Source organism: Lepus europaeus, chromosome 15 (genome assembly GCF_033115175.1).
Source record: "Lepus europaeus isolate LE1 chromosome 15, mLepTim1.pri, whole genome shotgun sequence".
NCBI classification, from domain to species: Eukaryota; Metazoa; Chordata; class Mammalia; order Lagomorpha; family Leporidae; genus Lepus; species Lepus europaeus.
Window position 1 is genome coordinate 37,823,502 of NC_084841.1, and position 19,731 is coordinate 37,843,232.

General features: G+C 37.2%; 1 protein-coding gene across 1 annotated transcript in view; it reads right to left on the bottom strand.

The window, feature by feature from the left end:
- Window positions 1–632: 632 nt before the first annotated feature.
- The window catches only part of EMB (embigin), a 57,540-nt gene continuing 38,441 nt past the window's right edge, over window positions 633–19,731 (bottom strand). Inside the window, exons 5-9 of the mRNA XM_062211849.1 lie at window positions 14,879–15,006; window positions 10,904–11,183; window positions 10,116–10,149; window positions 7,586–7,640; window positions 633–6,863 (exon numbers count right to left, since the gene is read on the bottom strand). Coding sequence (XP_062067833.1) covers window positions 6,846–6,863; window positions 7,586–7,640; window positions 10,116–10,149; window positions 10,904–11,183; window positions 14,879–15,006 — 515 coding nt within the window. The 3' untranslated portion in view covers window positions 633–6,845. The remainder of the gene's footprint in view (window positions 6,864–7,585; window positions 7,641–10,115; window positions 10,150–10,903; window positions 11,184–14,878; window positions 15,007–19,731) is intronic.

The following is a 19,731-nucleotide window of genomic DNA, read 5'->3' on the forward strand; positions in this document are numbered from 1 at the left end:
CAAATCTTGAAACACTTCACAACCATTTTTAATGATTCAATCTAAAACAACTCTTAAAATTGAAAAACATTTACCTAGGACAGCAAATAAATTTGTTCTATCAACTTCATTTTAAATATTCACTTTTATCAAAGTTATGGCTGCCATTTAAACTTTCCAAATATATTTTGTACACTATGAGAATTTTTTTGTGACTTTCAATTTGATGTGTAAAAGCAGAGTCCGAGCTAGAGGTATATTTTTATTGGGCTTGAGAAAAAGGAATTTTTTAATAAAATTGAAATTTTCAATGGGGATACACACACACACATTTAGTGTTTCCTTTCATCTAGTGTATTTCCATTCACTTTTAAAGAAATTAAAAATGAAAAACTTGAAAATATATTTTCCAATACTTAAATTTTTAATTCACAAAGTACATTTTATTGAATATAATTGCATATTACATATATTCTGTGAGTTATATGTGACAAAAACATTTTTAAAACATTCCCATGGAGACATTTTCTGTACTATTTACACAATACAGAAAAGCATTTCATTCTGATGAGAATTTGGATATGTATGCTAAAAAAAAAGAACATTACAGTTTTTAAGAATTGTGTCATAAGAAATTCTTGATGCTTGATTTAAATAAATATAAATCTTATGGTCAAATTTCTGTCTTAAAAGGTACAAAATAGTTAATATAATCACATTTTGTACTATTCTTTTGTGACATTAAGTAGCATTAGAGCTAATTACATAATAAATCTAATATTTTCATTTTTATCAAACTTTAGAAAAATAAGAACTTGTGCTAATTATTGAGATAAATCAGAAATTACATAACAAAATTAATTTTTATAAACATTTAAAACATAGATATACACAAAAATAAAATACAGATAAATATCCTAAACAGGTGTCCCTAGCTTTTTCCCTTTGGGATAATGAGGATTAACCATGGGATTAAAAGTAACTTTAGAATGTATACATGAGTGATTCTCACTGATGTCATAAGCAGATTTTATTACAAATGCATAATGGGGCATGTCTTATTGACAATCATATAGGCATTAGTAGTAGTAATTAGAAGATATTCAAGTCAAAAGAATACTCCTGTTCTCTCCATAGGCCAGCAAAAACATGACTTTCTTGGCTAGCTTCTCTTGTAACTTAATCATACTTCCGAATGCCAATAAATCTTAATATTATCAGATACTTTTGGAAAGTAATAAAACTTTAAGCTTACTAAATTACCTCATTTGGGCATTTTGCTGTAGGGAGACTCACCTGGAATTTACTAAATAAAGAGAAATTCCCTGCATAATCTAAAAACAGCTCTTTCCCTGAAAGTTAATTTCTGTTTATCTTTCAAAGTCAATGAGGATGCTCCTGCTCTGTGTTGGGTCAAACATCTATAAAGCACTTAGTTCTTCTCTGCAGGTTGAACATATGACCACAGGGTCTGGTCTCTGCCTGCTGTCCTACTAGAACTAAAAATAGCACCTTCTTTCATTTTCAGTGTTCAGATGATAAATTTTACAGTCACCCTCACTACTGATAAATACAATTAGCCAAAGAACAAAAGTTTCCTAAAGCAAATTCCAAAGCACCACTACAGGGACACAAGCGGACAAAGCATGTGTCCCCTAAACCTTGAGAGTAGGAACATGGAAATTAAGTTATAACTGCCTGCTAAAATAGAGAAATTTTTTTTTACAAAAAATTATTAGTGATCGCTAATAGCCTCGTTTTCTACAAAGAGTGTATCTGGCAGAAGAAAATAGTTCAAAATGGAAGTTAACCCCTGGGTCTTGAGGCAAATTCCTTGTATTTCAATACCAGTTCTTAACACTTGCAGGTAGGGTGGCTTCAGATAATTTACTTAATCTCTCTACACTTGTTTCCTTATCTATTCAAAAAATTAGATAGCAAATATTCTTATAGTATAGCAGGATGTGGGAATTAAATGAGATAAAACATTTCAAAGCAATTTGCACAGTGTTTGCCTCATACTATGCAGTCAACAAATGTCAACTATTATTATTGAATAGAATGATACATTCTTAGTGAAAAACTCACTTGATAAAAAGGGCATGCACTGGCCCTTCTAGATACCGTGCAAATATATTCCTAAATCCCACATGAAAGAATTGCACATAGTTCCATTATCTTTTTCTCTATATCAAAGAAGGATAAATTAATGGTGTATTAATCAAAACCAAAGCAAACAGTATTTAAATATGTGCAATTTAAGATTATAAAACAATGGAAAACATCACTCTCCTTTGCTTTCCTTTAATAAATACTTATTCAGAACATACTATGCATAGATAACTATGCCTTTTAGTCAATACTGGAAAAATACTTGAACTTTTTTCCACCTAAAGATGAACAATGTTAATAGGAAATAAGTCTCTAATTCTTTGCATGTATTTTTTTCAAACATAGAAGATTCATTTTTCTATTAAGAAGTATAGTATATAAGTTCCTCAAAGTCTACGTAGAGAACAAGGAAACAGAACCGATAGCTTTTTCTTGTGATGAATCTGATGAGAGATGTGCTTTCTGTAATTAAAACTAAACAATGAGACCTTTAAAAATTGTTAAAGACTACATTTTGAATTGTATTCAATATATTGTAATGTTTCATAAAATCCTGGAAGAGAAGTGGAATGAAAAAGTATATTGGGTGGGCATAATACAATTATCTAAAATTTCTTATATATAAGGTCAAAGAATCATGTTGTAAGAAACAGAATGAAAAATAAGGTTTATATTTGTATTATTTAATTAATTGTATAATTTAATTAAGTTGAAAGCAACACACTCTGTATAATAGTTTTGAAACTGGAACTTCCTCTGCTCATAAGACATTAATAAATTATTTTTAAAAATCTGGATCTTTTCCTCCATTACCATGTGTTTTTCAAAACAATGGGAGCCAACATTGAAGTTATAAGAGCTTGTTTTACTTCTGTTAAAATATTTTTATTTTCTGATTTATAACAATTTAGACTATCTCTAAAAATAAGCATAAATCTGTGCAACTTGAGTTTTATGCATGCCTTCATTCATTCATGCATTTCATGACATCTCTAATACATCCTCACTGTGGTAGGTACAAGACATGGAAATAAAAGGCACAATTCAAGAAAAAAGACCCACAAATATATTTAGCTGCTGGATAACAAACACAAATACACAGAAAGTTAGTTGGGTACATATGATGGTACATATCACACTGGGTATAAGGGAGCCTCCAAGATGTGACGTCAGATTAAGCAACCTTGAGTAAGTCAAGTTGGGAGAAGTGCAGGGGGAAGCATTCTAAGCCAAGTGCAAGGCTACTTTAAGATACTCGGGAGAGGTAGCGAATGGAAGGACTGCAACATTACATAAGAGCAAAGGCCAGGCCACAAAGGCTTGACACAGAACCTACTGCATTAAGTTACATAGTGAGGTTTGTGTTTTAGAAGAGCACTCTGACAGCAATGCACAAGACAGACTGACAGAAAAGCACACTGAGGTAGGAAAATCAAGGCATTAGCTGTTCAGCGGGGGTGGGGGGGTGGGGAGAGTGTGCAGTGGGGGGGCGACGGAATGACTTCATGAGCTGTTAAGGTCAAAGGAACAGGGATTCATGACCAATAAGGAACAGCAAATGAAGGAGGAGAAAATACCACAGTGAGATCGGGGTGTGGGCCTGAGTAACCAGATGCTGGTCGAAAACAAAGATTGCAAAGGGAGACGATTTACGTTTTAGTATATACTGAATCTGAAAGTATCTGGGAATCATATGACTTTTTAAAAAGATTTATTACACAAAGGACATCATGAAATCTACTTAGTATGCTGAGAAAACCACTGGCTGGAAAGATTAACAGGATTTCCTGAGATGTGTAATACATAAACTTGGAGTCGTTTTCCTCGTTCAGCTTTCCTGCTGCTTAAAATCTGCAATTGATCCACAGTTGGTAATTATTAGTTATTCCACTCACCATCTCCATGAGTTTATTTAAGGGAAGCATTTCATTTTAGCCTAACAGTGGTGAAATAATTTTTTAGAAGTCTTCCAAGGAGATTGTTAAGAGCCAAAAGTCATCTTAATTTTTGAGAATTTGTTTTCTGCTTAAACTTACTTAGATAAATTGTTTTTGCTAGAAAAAAAAAGTAAATAGCAAGCAGTGCCACTTAAAAATTCAATTTACTACATAAATATTTCATATTATTTTACCTTTGGACACCAATTTTTCTTGCTTTAAAACTATTTTAGCCTAAACAACCATGGCAGAAAAATGCAAGGATTCATTCTGCAAATGAGCTGCATATTGGTTATGGTTTTGCATCTTAGTCAAAGAGTAGGTCTGACTAATTTTTCACTGAATTTAACATGCTTGGATTAATTAAGCTAACTGGTTGCAAACTACCATATAGGTAGCACTCAGGGTAATTTTGTTAAGCTAACATGAATTAAACCACAATAAAATCATAGCACTGAGGGCAAAGAATAAACTTAAGTATGCTAAGCCTTCTACTCTAATGCAAGTTTAAAATATGTTATCTCAAAACAATATAAAAAGAAAGGCAAGCCAAGGAAGGGAGAAAGAAAAAGAGGGGGAGGGAGGGAGGAGGAAGAGAATATCATTATATTCTTAGAATTGTATCCACAAACTATATTGAATTGTTAAAAACTAACTAAATGTTTAGAAATTTTAAAAAGAGAAATAAAACTCAGGTATGTCTTGTATTGGAGCATTGATTCACGTCCCAGCCAGTCTGCTTCGGATCCGTCTCTCTGCTAATGCTCTGGGAAAGCAAAGCAGAAATAGCTCAAGTACTTGCACACTGCCACCCATGTGGGAGAACTAGATGAAGCCCCAGGCTCCTGGCTTTGGCCGGGCCCAGCCCTGGGTCATTGCAGTCATTTGTGGAGTAAACCAGGGGATGGAAGATCCTTTTGTCTCTCTGTCTCTCCCTTTCTTTTTGTTAATCCACCCTTCAAATAAATAAAATAAATTTTTAAACATATGTAATTAACATACTTTACAACAAAATATTACATTTTTTAGAGCAACAAAATAATGGGTAGCTCCAAGTCACCACCTATGTGTATTATTCATATTAGCAGTAATGTGAACATCATTTAAGAGGTCATATAATTTTTATTATTGGAACTTTATTATAATTTTTTTGACAGGCAGAGTTAAAGAGACAGAGAAAAAGGTCTTCCTTCCGTTGGTTCACCCCCCAAAAGGCCGTCATGGCCGGTGCGCCGCGACTGATCCGAACCAGGAGCCACGCACCTCCTCCTGGTCTCCCATGCGGGTGCAGGGCCCAAGCACTTAGGCCATCCTCCACTGCACTCCCGAGCCACAGCAGAGAGCAGGACTGGAAGAGGAGCAACCGGGACAGAATCCGGCGCCCCAACCAGGACTTGAATCCGGGGTGCCTGTGCCGCAGGCAGAGGATTAGCCAAGTGAGCCACGGTGCCGGCCTATAATTTTCTTAGCCAATACATAGTATACATTTACATACAATTTTTTCTTTCAATCATTGAATTCCTCTTCTGCAAGCTTTAATCTCATAGTCACTAAGAACTGTGGCTGCTTCACCACCATTCCAAGCTCTACAGTCTTCTGATTGTTGTTACTTTAAGCTGCTACCCTGTGCACAGCGGGACACTGAAGCACCAAACACCAAAGACACCCAGCAAGTGCCGCATCATGATCTCAGGCCTAACCTAATATCCTGAAGCATGATTTTAATATTTCATTCAAAGCTGACAGTTTTTCAAGTCTATTAAGATTTAATTTGATTTGGTTATAGTGTGTTTATCAAAGATTTCAGTTATATATGCAACAGAAATTAAATACCCTATGTTTTTAAGGTAAGTCTAAGGCATTCAGAACAAAATAAAAGGAGTACTTCAGTACTTCTGGATTTCCAAGTAATTATTATTGTGAAGCACCAATAATTCATTTGTAGCTATTTAAACAGTGATGCATACCAGGAAATCAGATATCAAATCAAAGACAGTAAAACACCATGAACCACAAAAGCATCAATATAGCAGTTGCATTATGGCTACATGGCACTTATACCTTAAAATATCAATACCAGGTCTACCTTAAGAAGTACAAAACTCATGGCTTAAAAACAAATGCTTGACTTTAAGAAGCACTTCAGTTTCATGTAGGAAAGCAGTGGAGATGAGTGGAATAAAGATTGGAGATTTGCTTTTGTAGTGACAGAGCTTTGGGGCAACTGTGAGGTTTTATTTCCTTGTCCTGGTCAATATTTATGGATAAAGACTCACTCTTGTAGACAATGAAGAGTAACCACCACAAGCAAAAGCAGAAAGTATACATTTCCTGCGGAAGACATTTTTTTCAGTATCACAGAAGAATAAACTACATGAGAACTGTTACAAACACATCTATACATAGTAGGCGTGATCGGAAAAATCTTTAAGATAAATGACAAAGAATCTCTCTTTAACTAATTCTTTGGTTATAAACAGGTCTTGAGTGACTCTTGTTATATGAACAATTAGCTGATTTTGCTGGTGTCAGTTTTGTGTGTCCCGCTATGACCAGGATGAAATTAATTATCCTGGATGATAGTTTGTAGAATGTATTTAATTCAATTCACTTTGCTCTAACGTAAAACAATTACAGAATGAAAATAGGTCCTTAGACAAGAGACAGCGTATGTTATTTATGATCTTTTGTACATGTTGCATAAATTTTCACCCTTTTAAAAATAAAAACTCAGATGCTTTAAACAGGAAGGACAAACAAGGTGAAATACAATCACGTGGTACATCATCCCATGATTCTTAATATGATGTTTCCCCTTCATTGGCCCACAGGTTCCTGAGTGAAATAAAGCACAATAATCATAATTAGCATGGCAGGCTTATTCAAAAGAGGGGGATGCTATTACTGCACAAACAAAGAGCTCCTACTCTAAGGATAATGAACTAAGATAGTTAGTTGTGAGTCAGCTAAATAATATTGGCTATTTTGGAATAGTTCATAGAACCAAATATATGGAAATCTCTGAGAATAAAATAACATAATAGTACAGAAAACTTGAGAGCAATGAAAAAGAAATCCAGGGCTGGGCATTTGGCTCAGTGGTTAAACTACCGCACAGGACACCTGCATCCCATATCAGAGTAGGGTTTGAGTTCTGACTTTGCTTTCCATTCCAGCTTCCTGGTAACATGCATCTGTGGAGGCAGCAGGTGACGGCTCACGTACTTCAGTCTTGCCACCCACATGACAGACCCAGACGGAGAGTACATGAAACATTTTAAAAGAAACTAGCCCAATGTGACAAAAGGAAACAAATGCACAAGCAGCATAATAGATTTCCTTGTAGATTGGTGGTTACCTGTTCTCTGGTAGAAAAGGATGCTGTATACTTTTGTGTAATTATATGTTTTACCCTATAATAGTATAAACAAGTATATTCAAGCAAATAGTGAATGACTAGGTCTTTAATGAAACTGGAAAAAAAGCAAGTGGATTAATAGGTGGTGGAAGTATATTGGATTTATTTATTATTTGGAATATCATTTAGAGTGACTTACACTTTTTCTGTGCCTTGGTGCATTATTTTCTATACCATTGCTATCATCTAATTTCCTGTAAAGAAAACAAAAGGGAAAATCATTAGATGCTTACATTGCTTAAAATTAAGTCTGCAGACCAGTATATAATAGCTATCAGGTTAAAATGTAAAACACCAATACACAGAATTTATCCTTACTAAAAATATTTCACTCATAATACTGATGATATTTTTAGGCCATTGCTGAGACTGCAGCTATTGCCACTGATGGTGGAGACAAAGGCTTGCTCCTTTTATGCAGAGGAAGAATTACTTCCCCCCAAGCGTAAGTGGAGCTTGACCTTATCATCATAATTTATGTATTGCTTTGAAACATGCAAGGTAATATAGTCAATGAGGTACTTAGTCCACTTGTGTGCCACTGGTGTTATAATCTGATATGTTTATTATATTGAATTAGAGGTTAAAGTTGGTTCTTTATCTACCCAATGTGCATCAGAGCACGACCACAAACGTGGGCTTCAGATTCTTAGGAACAACTAACCTAGGTAACCTGGATACGTAATGAATGTCCTTCAAGGTCTTATGCACGGGTTTACTGAGTAAGCTACTAGCCTTTGCATAATAAATCCAACCAACTAATCAATTGGGGTATGACTAGTATGTAGGACTGTAGGGCTTAAATGCCTGAGTGAATCAGATAATTGAGAAGGTTTCATTGAAATATTTGAAGTGACTGACCTTCTAAAATATTACACATTTAGTACTATTTTAAAGCACTTTTATCAAGAATCTTGGATAAATTATGGGTATCTAAACACATGTGTAAACATGATGCACATATAAATATATATCATATATTAAAATAACCTCTGCCCCTCAAAATGATCTCAACTAAAAATTCTCAAAGGATCGTTGATAGAGGGATGCTCTATGAGTTCAAATGCCCTTGGTATTTGTAGTAAGTATAAGGATACTGTTATAACCTAAAGATGAGAAAGCCGCACACTTTCAGTGAGCTCTAATACAGATTAAATAGTCAAAATGATGTAGATTATCCTGATTTTCCAAAAAAGAAAGTCCACCTTTGCTATTACAGAGTGAATAAGTTTGACACTACTTCTAAAACACTCCAGAGAGTATTAAAGAGTAGAATAGGTTGTATAAGTGAAAATTCAATTATTCAGAAGCTATAGTCCATTCCACAGTGTCCAGGCACCATCCTTTCAGAGTATTTATTAAACACACCAGAATGCACCCTCCATCTATGATCTCACAGAGGTGATCAGAGACACCGGGGAGGCTGAGCTGAGAAAACAGCAGAACCCAGACAACCGCCTTCCAGCATGTGAATGGCTGCCATGTTTATTATATACCTCTAAGGAAAAGGACCAATATATGGGAATCAGAAATATTAACATCGTAAATGAATATAAACAGGATGCCCAAGTTCTCCAGGAGGACTGACTGCCTGGGAGAGGAGCAATCCCTTCCAACTATGAGAGTCTCTCATTCTAAGACAACACTGGTATTATGGAACCTTTCATATAATTATTTTGTGTCCTTAATTTGGAAGCTCATATCTTGCTGATATATTTTCCCTCCTATACGTGAACTGATCAAAAACACCTACTTGAACAATGTCCATGAATTTTTCAATGCTGCCAGCCCTGCTCTGCTTTGACACCAGCCCCTCACAGCAAGTGCTGGCTACTAGGGATAAACTTTAAGTGCTGTTTTGTGTTGGGAACGGTTGCTCGGGCCTCCCATTTCTCAGCTTTCTTTAAGCTTCTTTAATCCATTCCCATTTCTTGGTCTCCAGCCCTGGCTCCATTCCTCAGACTTGGGCAGCTCTGTCTCCAGCTTCCACACTCAGTTCACCAGCTTGGAGAGTCAGCCACTTTCACCTCAGCCAAACTCAATTACATCCCTGGTGATTTTAACCCTAACCCTCTCATGTAAACAAGGGAGCTGTTAAGCAAGCACATGGTACAACTGGTATTCTCTAAAAAATAATGAGCAAGAGAATCCTAGGCAAGTGATTCTCAACATGACAAAATCAGAACAACTGGGAGATGTTTGCAAGAAATACAGATCCCCAAGCCCCAATCCCAGAGGTTCTGATCAAGGAGATCCAGCAAGGTCTGTGCATCTAGATTTTGTACGATCCTCTTAAGTCACTGAAAATACAGCCAAGGTGGAGAATCACTGTGTTATCGAACACTTGTGCATCAGTGCCTGCACTAAGCAATTTGACATATGCAATATTCATTCAGCTCAACAGCTTTAAGTGGCAAGGGCTGTTATTGAACTCCTTTTGTAGAGGGAAAACCGAAGCACACAGAAAAGAGTGTAACAGGCAATGGAGGGGGATTCTAATGCAGACTGCTGGTTCTGGATGCCACTCTTCATCATCGCAAGGGTGGTATAGAAAATAACACACACGCCTGATACTCTAATGCTTTATCCTCAGCTGGAACCTTCATTCAGCTTCATATTAATTTTTATTTTACTGAAGAGAAAATTAATTTGTAAAATGTAATACTTACAACTGTTCGATTTGTTCAAATTCTTTCCCTTCATCTGTAAGAAGAATTTGGCCATGAAGTAAGGTTAGTTTGATATTTCTTATGTTCAATTTAATCTCTCCCCTTCCCCAAGTATACACTGTGCTGTGCTTCCCCTTGGGAAAGGGGGAGAGGCGTTCTACCTCCCACATCCGCATCTCCTTCATGCCGTCCCCTTATCTGCCCTCCAGGCCCTACCCTCATTTCTAATCAACCACAGTTCAGTGCTCTGGGACTTTGAAAACTATGACTGATTAGAGCTTGCCACTATTTATATTAGCAAAAAGATTTAGTACAAAATTAGGAAAGAATACAGGATGCAAGATAAAGTTCTCAAAGGACCATCAGTTTCTGCACTCTTCATTCACTGGGCAGACACTAGGAAAGTCGGAAACTGACAGGACAATGTCTCTTTTATAAGAATTCCAGAAGGCCAAACATTTTTCAGTGAACTATCTAAATGAAAAGGTAATTGCTTAAGACTTTTCATATTGTCAGATTTTCCTAATATTCCAGTACTGACATACATATTACCTAGTTGGTGTATTGGTACCAGGAACACCAAAAGGAAAAAAAAAAAAAAACCAGAATCTTAATACTAAAAATTTTCAAAAATTGAAACAGGAAGATGACTCATATACTTTCACCATTGTTATTAAGATTCTTTTCTCAAAACTCTAAAGTCACTGGAATGTACCAAATCATAACACATATCATATGTGATACTTATGATTATTAAGTGTAATGTAATCTAAAAACACAAACCCTACCTGGTTGCTTCCTTTTCTTTTGTGTGTACATTTCACAAAGCAGAATAATGGCCACTAAAAGAACAACCTCAGCAATTATTGCAAGAAATGGTTTGAGAGGCACCCAAAAGCTCAGCACGACAAGTTCGATGTGTTCTTCACTCTCGCCCAGGTGGAATAGTGCCCGGCACCAGTAGGATCCCCCATCTTCTTCTGAAAGATGCATTATCTTGAGCCTTGTTTCATTAGCGTGTGTTCCATTCATCATATACTTATCATTCATTTGAATATCAACAGGAACCTAGTATAAGAAGACATTAAAATCTTTATATCAAATTGCATTATATGTATATCCCATATGATTTTGTTTTGGGCAAAAGCTGTTAGCTAATGCCAAGAAAACTGCTTACTATGAAAAGTCACGTTAAAATTCATAAGGGACCCAGCTTTATTGTACAGTGGGTTAAGCCACTGTCTGCCATGTCAATATCCCATTTGGAGTACTAGTTCAAGTCCCAGGTGCTCCATGTCTGATTCAGCTCCCTGCTAATGGAGCTGGGAAAGCAGCAGAAGATAAAGCAAGTATCTGGGCCTCTTCCATCCATGTATGAGACATGGGTGGAACTCCAGGATCCTGGATTTGGCCTGGTCCAACCCTGGCCATTATAGCCATTTGGGGAATGGACCAGAAGATGGAAGATCCCTCTTTCTGTGACTCTCCCTCTCACTCTTTGTCATTCTGCCTTTCATATAAATAAGTAAATCTTTTTATAATGTGTGAGAAGTTTTATATTACAGATCAGAACTCTTAACAGAATTCTATCTCTCAAATAGCAAACAAAGGAAAAAGCATCCTCTTGTGCAAGTATTTAGCACTGAATGCTGGAAACTACAAACAAGGGAGTAACTCACCACTGGTAAATGTCAGAACTAAAAGCAGAAAATTTCTAAGTATTTGGACCTCACATTCTGATCCCTGACTACCCTTCAGACTACTTCTTCCTTCAGAAGCACAGGCACAGGGTTTTTTTCCTTCTTTTTTTAAAATTTTATTTAAGGCATACAAATGTCATGTATTTCATATATACAGATTTAGGAACATAGAGATACCTCCCACCCTAACCTTCCTCCCACCCATGATCACACACTTCATCCTCCACCTTCCTCTACTCCCACACTTATTTTTACAAAGATCTATTTCAATTTACTTTATATTCATAAGATTAACCCCACACTAAGTAAAGAGCTCAATAAATAGTATGAAGGAAAAAAAAAACACTGTTCCTCAATAGTAGAGACAAGAGCTGTAAACAATCATCAACTATCAGGCCGGCGCCATGGCTCAACAGGCTAATCCTCTGCTTGTGGCACCGGCACACCGGGTTCTAGTCCCGGTCGGGGCGCCAGATTCTGTCCCGGTTGCCCCTCTTCCAGGCCAGCTCTCTGCTATGGCCCGTGAGTGCAGTGGAGGATGGCCCAAGTTTCTGGGCCCTGCACCCACATGGGAGACCAGGAGAAGCACCTGGCTCCTGGCTTCGGATCAGTGCGGTGTGGCGGCCATTGGAGGGTGAACCAACGGCAAAAGGAAGACCTTTCTCTCTGTCTTTCTCTCTCACTGTCCACTCTGCCTGTCAAAAATTAAAAATAATAATAATCGACTATCCAAATGTCAATTTCACTCCAACACATTACATTTTAGGTACTTACTCTATTAGTTACCACAGATCAGAGAAAACGTATGGTATCTGTCTTTTTGGAACTGGCTTATTTCACTAAGCAGCACAGGCACAAGGGTTGAGTCTGAAGCTACTATTTCTGACCCTCGCTGTAAAGGAAAATCACTCATTTTGACAATGGGAGCTCCCCAGGCTGGAACTGCACATGAAATCCTGGGCCTTTGGAGTTGACATAAAAGGACTGATAGAGACCCTCAGTGGGGCTGGTTCCTGCGGTGCCTGCACTTCACATCCGGGTTTCTCTTCCAGGCAAGCTAACTTCTGAGATTGGCTGGGTTTCCCCACTTGGCTCACAGCAATCATACAAAGCAAAATTGGAGCTGTTTTAGTTATTTAAATTAAATTTTATTCTCAGGCCATCTGATGCCTTTGCTGCTCTATCACTCAACTACACTTTTCAATAAATGCTAATCTACATACAAATATTCTCAGAGATTTTCTGAGAAAGAACTGCGAGTTTATTATTTGTCAAAAAAATTATTCCAAACTGACCTCTTCTGCACAGAACTGCCTGGGATGTCTGTTACAAATGCACATTCTCTGAATCAGATAATAAATCTAAGTATTACATTTATAACAAGTCCAGGCAGATTTTGGAGCAGATAATTTCTCTACATCTTGAAGAAGTATTTGATCTAAAGTTTTGACTTATAACCTCTTCCTTTCACTTTACTCACACCCCAATGCGACCCATGCTTAGGGCCAAATTAAGAGGATAATGATAAGTATAGCAAATGGAGCCAAGTTCAAGTATATGCAAAACTACCTTAGATTTAGGCTTGTGATTGTCTAACATCACACATGCATAAGCAACCAGGTGTATTTCAAATACCAGTTGAGATTTATTTTTACAAATTTACATGATTTTTTAAAAAAATATTTGCTCATGCACAATGACTGCTGCTCCTAATCACCAGTAAGAAGATAAGCAGAAGCAGTCACAGTTGAAGTCTATAGCTATGAGCTCTAGAACTATTTCTTTGAAGAATTAAGCCAATGTTGGCACAAAACAGTCACTGTCCTGTCTAAGTCCGTCCTTTATCAGCCTTCAAGAGCCTCTAATAGCAGTAATATTGTTTAAGGAGGAATTTAATATTTCATTATAAAATCTACACTGTGTCACATGTTCCTTCTAGAATTACAGCTTGCCTTTAACAAGACTTTAATTTCAATTCTTGGCCAGCACCGTGGCTCAATAGGCTAATTCTCCGCCTGCGGCGCCGGCACACCGGGTTCTAGTCCTGGTCGGAGCACCGGATTCTGTTCTGGTCGCTCCTCTTCCTGCCAGCTCTCTGCTGTGGTCCAGGAGTGCAGTGGAGGATGGCCCAAGTGCTTGGGCCCTGCACCCGCATGGGAGACCAGGAGAAGCACCTGGCTCCTGGCTTCAGATCAGTGCGATGCGGCGGACACAGCGGCCACTGAGGGGTTAAACAACGGAAAAGAAAGACCTTTCTCTCTGTCTCTCTCTCTCTCTCACTGTCCACTCTGCCTGTCAAAAAATTTTTAAAAAATTAAAAAAATTTTTAAAAATAAAAAATTTCAATTCTCATTAGCACCAGGCCAAGAGAAGGGTGTACCCTAAGGAACAATGTTCTAATTTCCCAGCCATTAGAGGTTTTCTGGGAGAAAGACAGGAAGCCAGAAATGATTTATGAGAATACTCGTATTTTTCTATCAACTGTTTGAATAGCCATTTCACTTAAATAAATAGTAATTCAAAGTGCAATATTTGGCCTCCAACAGGAATCTGGAAGGCTAAGAAAAAAAAAAAAAAAGGTCATTGGCATTTACTGATAAAACCTAAGACCTAAGTTCAAGTTATAATTTTTCACTTTTTTTTCAAACGGTACCATGGTATTACACTAAGTCAAAGGTATTTCAGGAGAGAAGCTGGAAAAGAAAACTTTATTTTTTCTAGTTACTTTCCTGGAACGATAAAAAAAAAAAAAAAAAAACAGAATCTGTTTTCATGGGGTTATTTTTAAACTGATTCACTAAAAAAGAACTGAAACCTCCTTTCAAAGAATGTCAATAAATTGTTCAACCTATAAAACAAAATACCAGCTAATGAAACATTTAGAATACCTTCAGATGTACAATATAATGTGCTGAAACTATCAAAAGACAATTCCATTTTTCACAGTTCTTTCTTTATGAATACATATTAAAAGATGACATTCCTAAGAATGTTGAGAATCTTGTGATTTATGAAATAAAAGTTTTGTTGATTTTTCTTCATATCAAAGAAACATGGCCTTACCTGCATGCTCCCATTACTGCTGTACCAGCTCCAATTCAAAGGAGAGCAATCTTGACATTTACATGACAACACGGTAGAATCCCCCACATAAGTGACCAATGGCTTGTTTTTTCTATGAAGTTCAGGGACTAAGAAAAATTCAGAGAAATGTGCATTTTACTAAAAGAATTTAAATACAGGGAATGTACACATATTCCATTTGAAGGCATTTTTATCAATGTGTAATTTTCTGTATATTGTTTCAGTTATATATAAAATAAATTTAATTTATGGTAGTTAGAGTGCAGTCTGTAACAATAATAATAGTAGTAGTGGTTATATGGCCCCCAGTATAATTGTCTCCAATGCAGAAAAGAGAGAAAAGTATTCTGGGGGCTAGTGCTGTGGCGCAGCGGGTTAATGCCCTGGCCTGAAGTGCCAGCATCCCATATGGGTGCCGGTTCTAGTTCCGGCTGCTCCACTTCCCATCCAGCTCTCTGCTATGGCCTGGGAAAGCAGTAGAAGATGTCCCAAGTCCTTGGGCCCCTGCACCCATGTGGGAGACCCGGAAGAAACTCCTGGCTCCTGGCTTCAGATTGGCACAGCTCCGGCCTTTGCAGCCAAGCGGAGAGTGAACCATTGGATGGAAGACCTCTCTCTCTCTCTGCCTCTCCTTCTCTCTGTGTTACTCTGACTTTCAAATAAATAAATAAATCTTAAAAAAAAAAAAGAAAAAAAGAAAAGTCTTCTGAACCTAAAAACTAGAACCACTGTAAAAACGGTTGCAGATTTTGAACAAGAAAGATTTTCATGTTTTTGAATCAATTCTTTCTTCATAACTATAAGGTATCACGGAGGAATTATTTTCCTCAAAGTTTTACTCTTAGATGGCATTTGAGTGGTAGACAGAGTGTCCAAGATTTAAAATCTTGAGTTGCTGCAGACTTATGCAAAGACAGCCAAAAGTAAAGTGAGATAAAGAGAAAAGAGCACAGGGAAATGAAGAGAAAAAGGACAGACTAAAGCAAATAAACAGATTTAAAATATTTTCATACAGTTTTACATAATAGCATGTACTGATATTAATGATCAAGTAGACTGAGCAACAAAGATTTTGTTGATTTCACTTTTTTCATGTACTAATTATAGTAGATTTGGGGTTTGTGGAGTTTTTTGTTGGTCTCCTTTGGTTTTGCTTTTTTTTATCTTTTGTTTATTTGTTTAGTTTGCCAGCAGGGGAGAGAATAAATAAAATTTCAAAATCTAAATATTTTATACTATGTAGACAAATTTTACAGATATTATTTAATATTTGCCTGTTATTCAATTTTTAGATTTTGTATTTGAGAGGCTCAAGATAGGGAATGGAAAAATCAGTTTTAATGGCTAAAGTCGGGCTTCTAGATTAAGTACGTTTTCCAAGCACTCGTGGGTGCTTGCTATCCAAAGGTAACTGAGCACTTGCTTGCTGTAGGAATTACAAAGATGAGAAAGAAGGAAAAGATATTAACAACAGGAAAAGAAATTCTGATTCATATAACCACCAGACACATGGTAAAAACAGAGTTGGAGAACAGGTTTTTCTTCATAGATTTCATCCTTAGGTGATTATGGTTACATTGGTGAGTGAGGCAAGTCTTCTTTTGGCCCTTGTTTAAAACAGGCCTAAACTCTTGACTCCAGTATAGTCACACAGAGCACCCTCTTCTTCAACAGTGCTGCTGGTGAGCAGCAGGGCACAGAATGGAGTGCTGCTAATAACAAAGAGATGCACAGAGGAGGGAAGTATGTCACCCACAAAGGTGTAAATTCTTCAGGTAATCACAAGGAAGACAACAAAGGTAATGTGTAGTAAGTTATGGTTCCCATACTTCTCATAACCAAATAAACATGTTTTGATTGAGGCTGTGCAATTTCACATTAACTGAAGATTTTAATCTCCCAACAGTCCATAGACCCCTAGGGAAAAAATAGTAGTGTGCCCCTGAGGGATGAGACAGAAGAGATGAGTCCGAATGACCAGGGTAACATCTGGTGACTTTGTCATCACAGCCAAAGAAACTGGGGAGGTAACCTTGCCAGAGACATTCAGAGATCACTTCTGAGAGGCTTAAGAGTGTCCCACTCTTTCCAATTGGCCACCATTATACTGAGGGACATTAAGGGGCATGTGGCTAATTTCGGAAGAGGGGTCCTGAATATTGGAAGGAGTCCACACAATGACAGTGTGACACTGATGGACATGACACAGATAAGTTTTGGATTGAGGATATATTGAACATAGAATTACACTTTGGTGTTACTATGTCTGAGGACTAGGGTAAACCATATCCATCTTACAGCGTGGTTGTAAAGGATTAAATGAGAAAACATAATATGTAAAATGCTTGGTGCATTGTAAACACCACAAGATTAAAACGTCTGCTGTGATTATGCACTGGCACTGCTTTCTTAAGTAAGTTTTCTTAGAATTTGTAAAGGCCATGCCTTTCTAAGTAGTGGTCATTAGCCAGCTTAATAGAAAGGATGAACTTCATGTATAATAATGGGCTCTGGGCTAGCTAGCTTTGTGAAACAGAGAAGAAATAAAAACCAGAAAAAAAAAAAAAAAAGATGAGAATTAGAAATTCACCTGAATATATCTCAGAACCATGGGGATGTGTAAAAACACAGAAGAATGAGGAAATGACTCTAAACTGAGTTCTTTCAGAAAATGCATTCCATCTAAATATGGAGAGGAAAGTAGTAAAAGTGAAACAAAACACACATTGGGTAATGATTTCACGGCCAACAGGGCCCAGGAAAATAACAGAACAACAAGCAAATTGAGATGTTCGTGATAGCACAAATCCAACCTTGAACATCATGTAATAACCAACTTTTGTAGAAGCTGTAAAAATACTCTAAGCTTTTAAAAATTTTATTTATTTAGTTAGTTAGTTTCCTATTTATTTGAAAGGCAGAGGTATAGGCAGATGGAGTTTCCACTGCTCATCCGTTCCCCAGTTGTCCACAATAGCACAGATGGGGCCAGGCAAAAGTTGGGAGCTAAGAATCATTCCGGGTCTCCCATGTGGGTGGCAGGTACCCAACCACGTGAGCCATCACCCGGTGCCTCCTAGGATGTGCATTAGCAGGAAACTGGAATTAGTAGCCAGGACTCAAACCCAGGCATTACAATATGGAATACAGGCATCCCATGAGTCATTTAAACTGCTACATCAAATGCTTCCCCCAAATTCTACCACTTGAACCACACATTCCAGTGCTTGGCTAACAAAATTGAAAGAGATTATTGCGTCAATTTTATAATTTAAGCATAAATTAGAACAATTCAAACCAGAGTGCCTAATTATTGTTCTTTTCCAATCATAAGAAATGAAATTGATTAAAAAATCTTTTAAAATCTTGTTTCTAGATCTATGTAGTACACAGAGCAAAAAGAAAAAGTGGAATAACAGTTTTACATATTATTATGAAACATAAGAATAAAAAGGAAGTAGCCTATTCACAACATATTGGTTGTAACAAGAAAGGCAGAATAATGCAAAAACTTCTTTGACACAATCATGAACTAAACTTTTAAATAAAAGGGAATCTATTATCCAAAAGCTTTTCTTTAAATTAAAAAATAATAATAAAAGTAAAGGAGTTTTCTCCCACATAGATGTTCTGTCCTGTATTGTTATTTTGGTTCAATTTCCTCAGTCTATAGCTGAGTTCATTCATATATCTACATAGCACTAAAATGGGGGAAAATATCCACTATATTAAAATTGTAAGTAACTCTAGATCCAAGAGAATAATAAACTGATCATCTGCAGATGCTAATGTAACAATTATGTTTTCTTGAAAAACAAATTAAAAAAATTTAAATGTGAATATGTTGAAAGCTCAATTAGGCTGAACCACAGAACATTTGATTCTGTTTCCTTTTTATTAGGATAGATCCAGTTCCTTCCCTACATATTAGAGGCCATGGCAATAGAATTAGGGACAGTGGCTTGTGGACTGAGGCCCCGATAGACCTCTGCATAAATTCCTTCCTGCCTTCAACTCGCCTGTTTTCTAGCCCTAGAGGGGAGGGTTCTCCTGGGGTGGTCATATTCTAGGGCACTTATTGGGCTCTTTTCCCTAAAACTGGAAATTTGTGGACATAAATAATTCAGTCCCATGCTCAGCATTTACTTTTTCTGGCTTGTGAGGTTGTAAGTTTCTCTCCAGAGCAGAAAGTGCCAAACTGAGTTTGTATTGTGAAGGAATAGACTAGACAGCCTTGGTTTAATGTCCGTAAGACCCTGTTGGGGAAAAACAGGCCTGCTAATCATGTAGTCAAGCTTCCCAAGGGTTTCCACAGCATGGCTTGTGCCCACGGCAAGTCAATAAAGTGTTTTATCTCCCTTCTTTTGTACATATGTTCACATCTGAAATTTCGTTGTGAGGAGGAGTTACTCTTGAATACACATCAAAGCACTATCAATCTCAGTCAATATTTTAATCATACTTCTCTCCGAATTATCCAACACCTGGTGTGGTTTTATTACCTAGGGAAAAGTACGAGAACACTGAATTATTTGAGGGAGAAATCAACCCTGCTTAGGATAGATGTCAATCAAGGACCTTCAGATTAAGCATGAAGGGGAGCTTGGCTACAACAGAGATTTTTCTCCGAAGCCCCAAGGTTCCCTCCAAGCCACAGACGGGGCAAAGTCACACTTGCTGAGTTCCATGTGGAGAGCCACAAGGCATCACGGTGGATGCTTCTAGAGCCATTGTAAAACAAACACTGCTTTGAAGAGCAGTTTCCCTACAGTGTTTTGTGCTAGTCACAGCCAGTTTCTCCTTCCCCAAAGCTGTTTATCTTCCGGATTTCT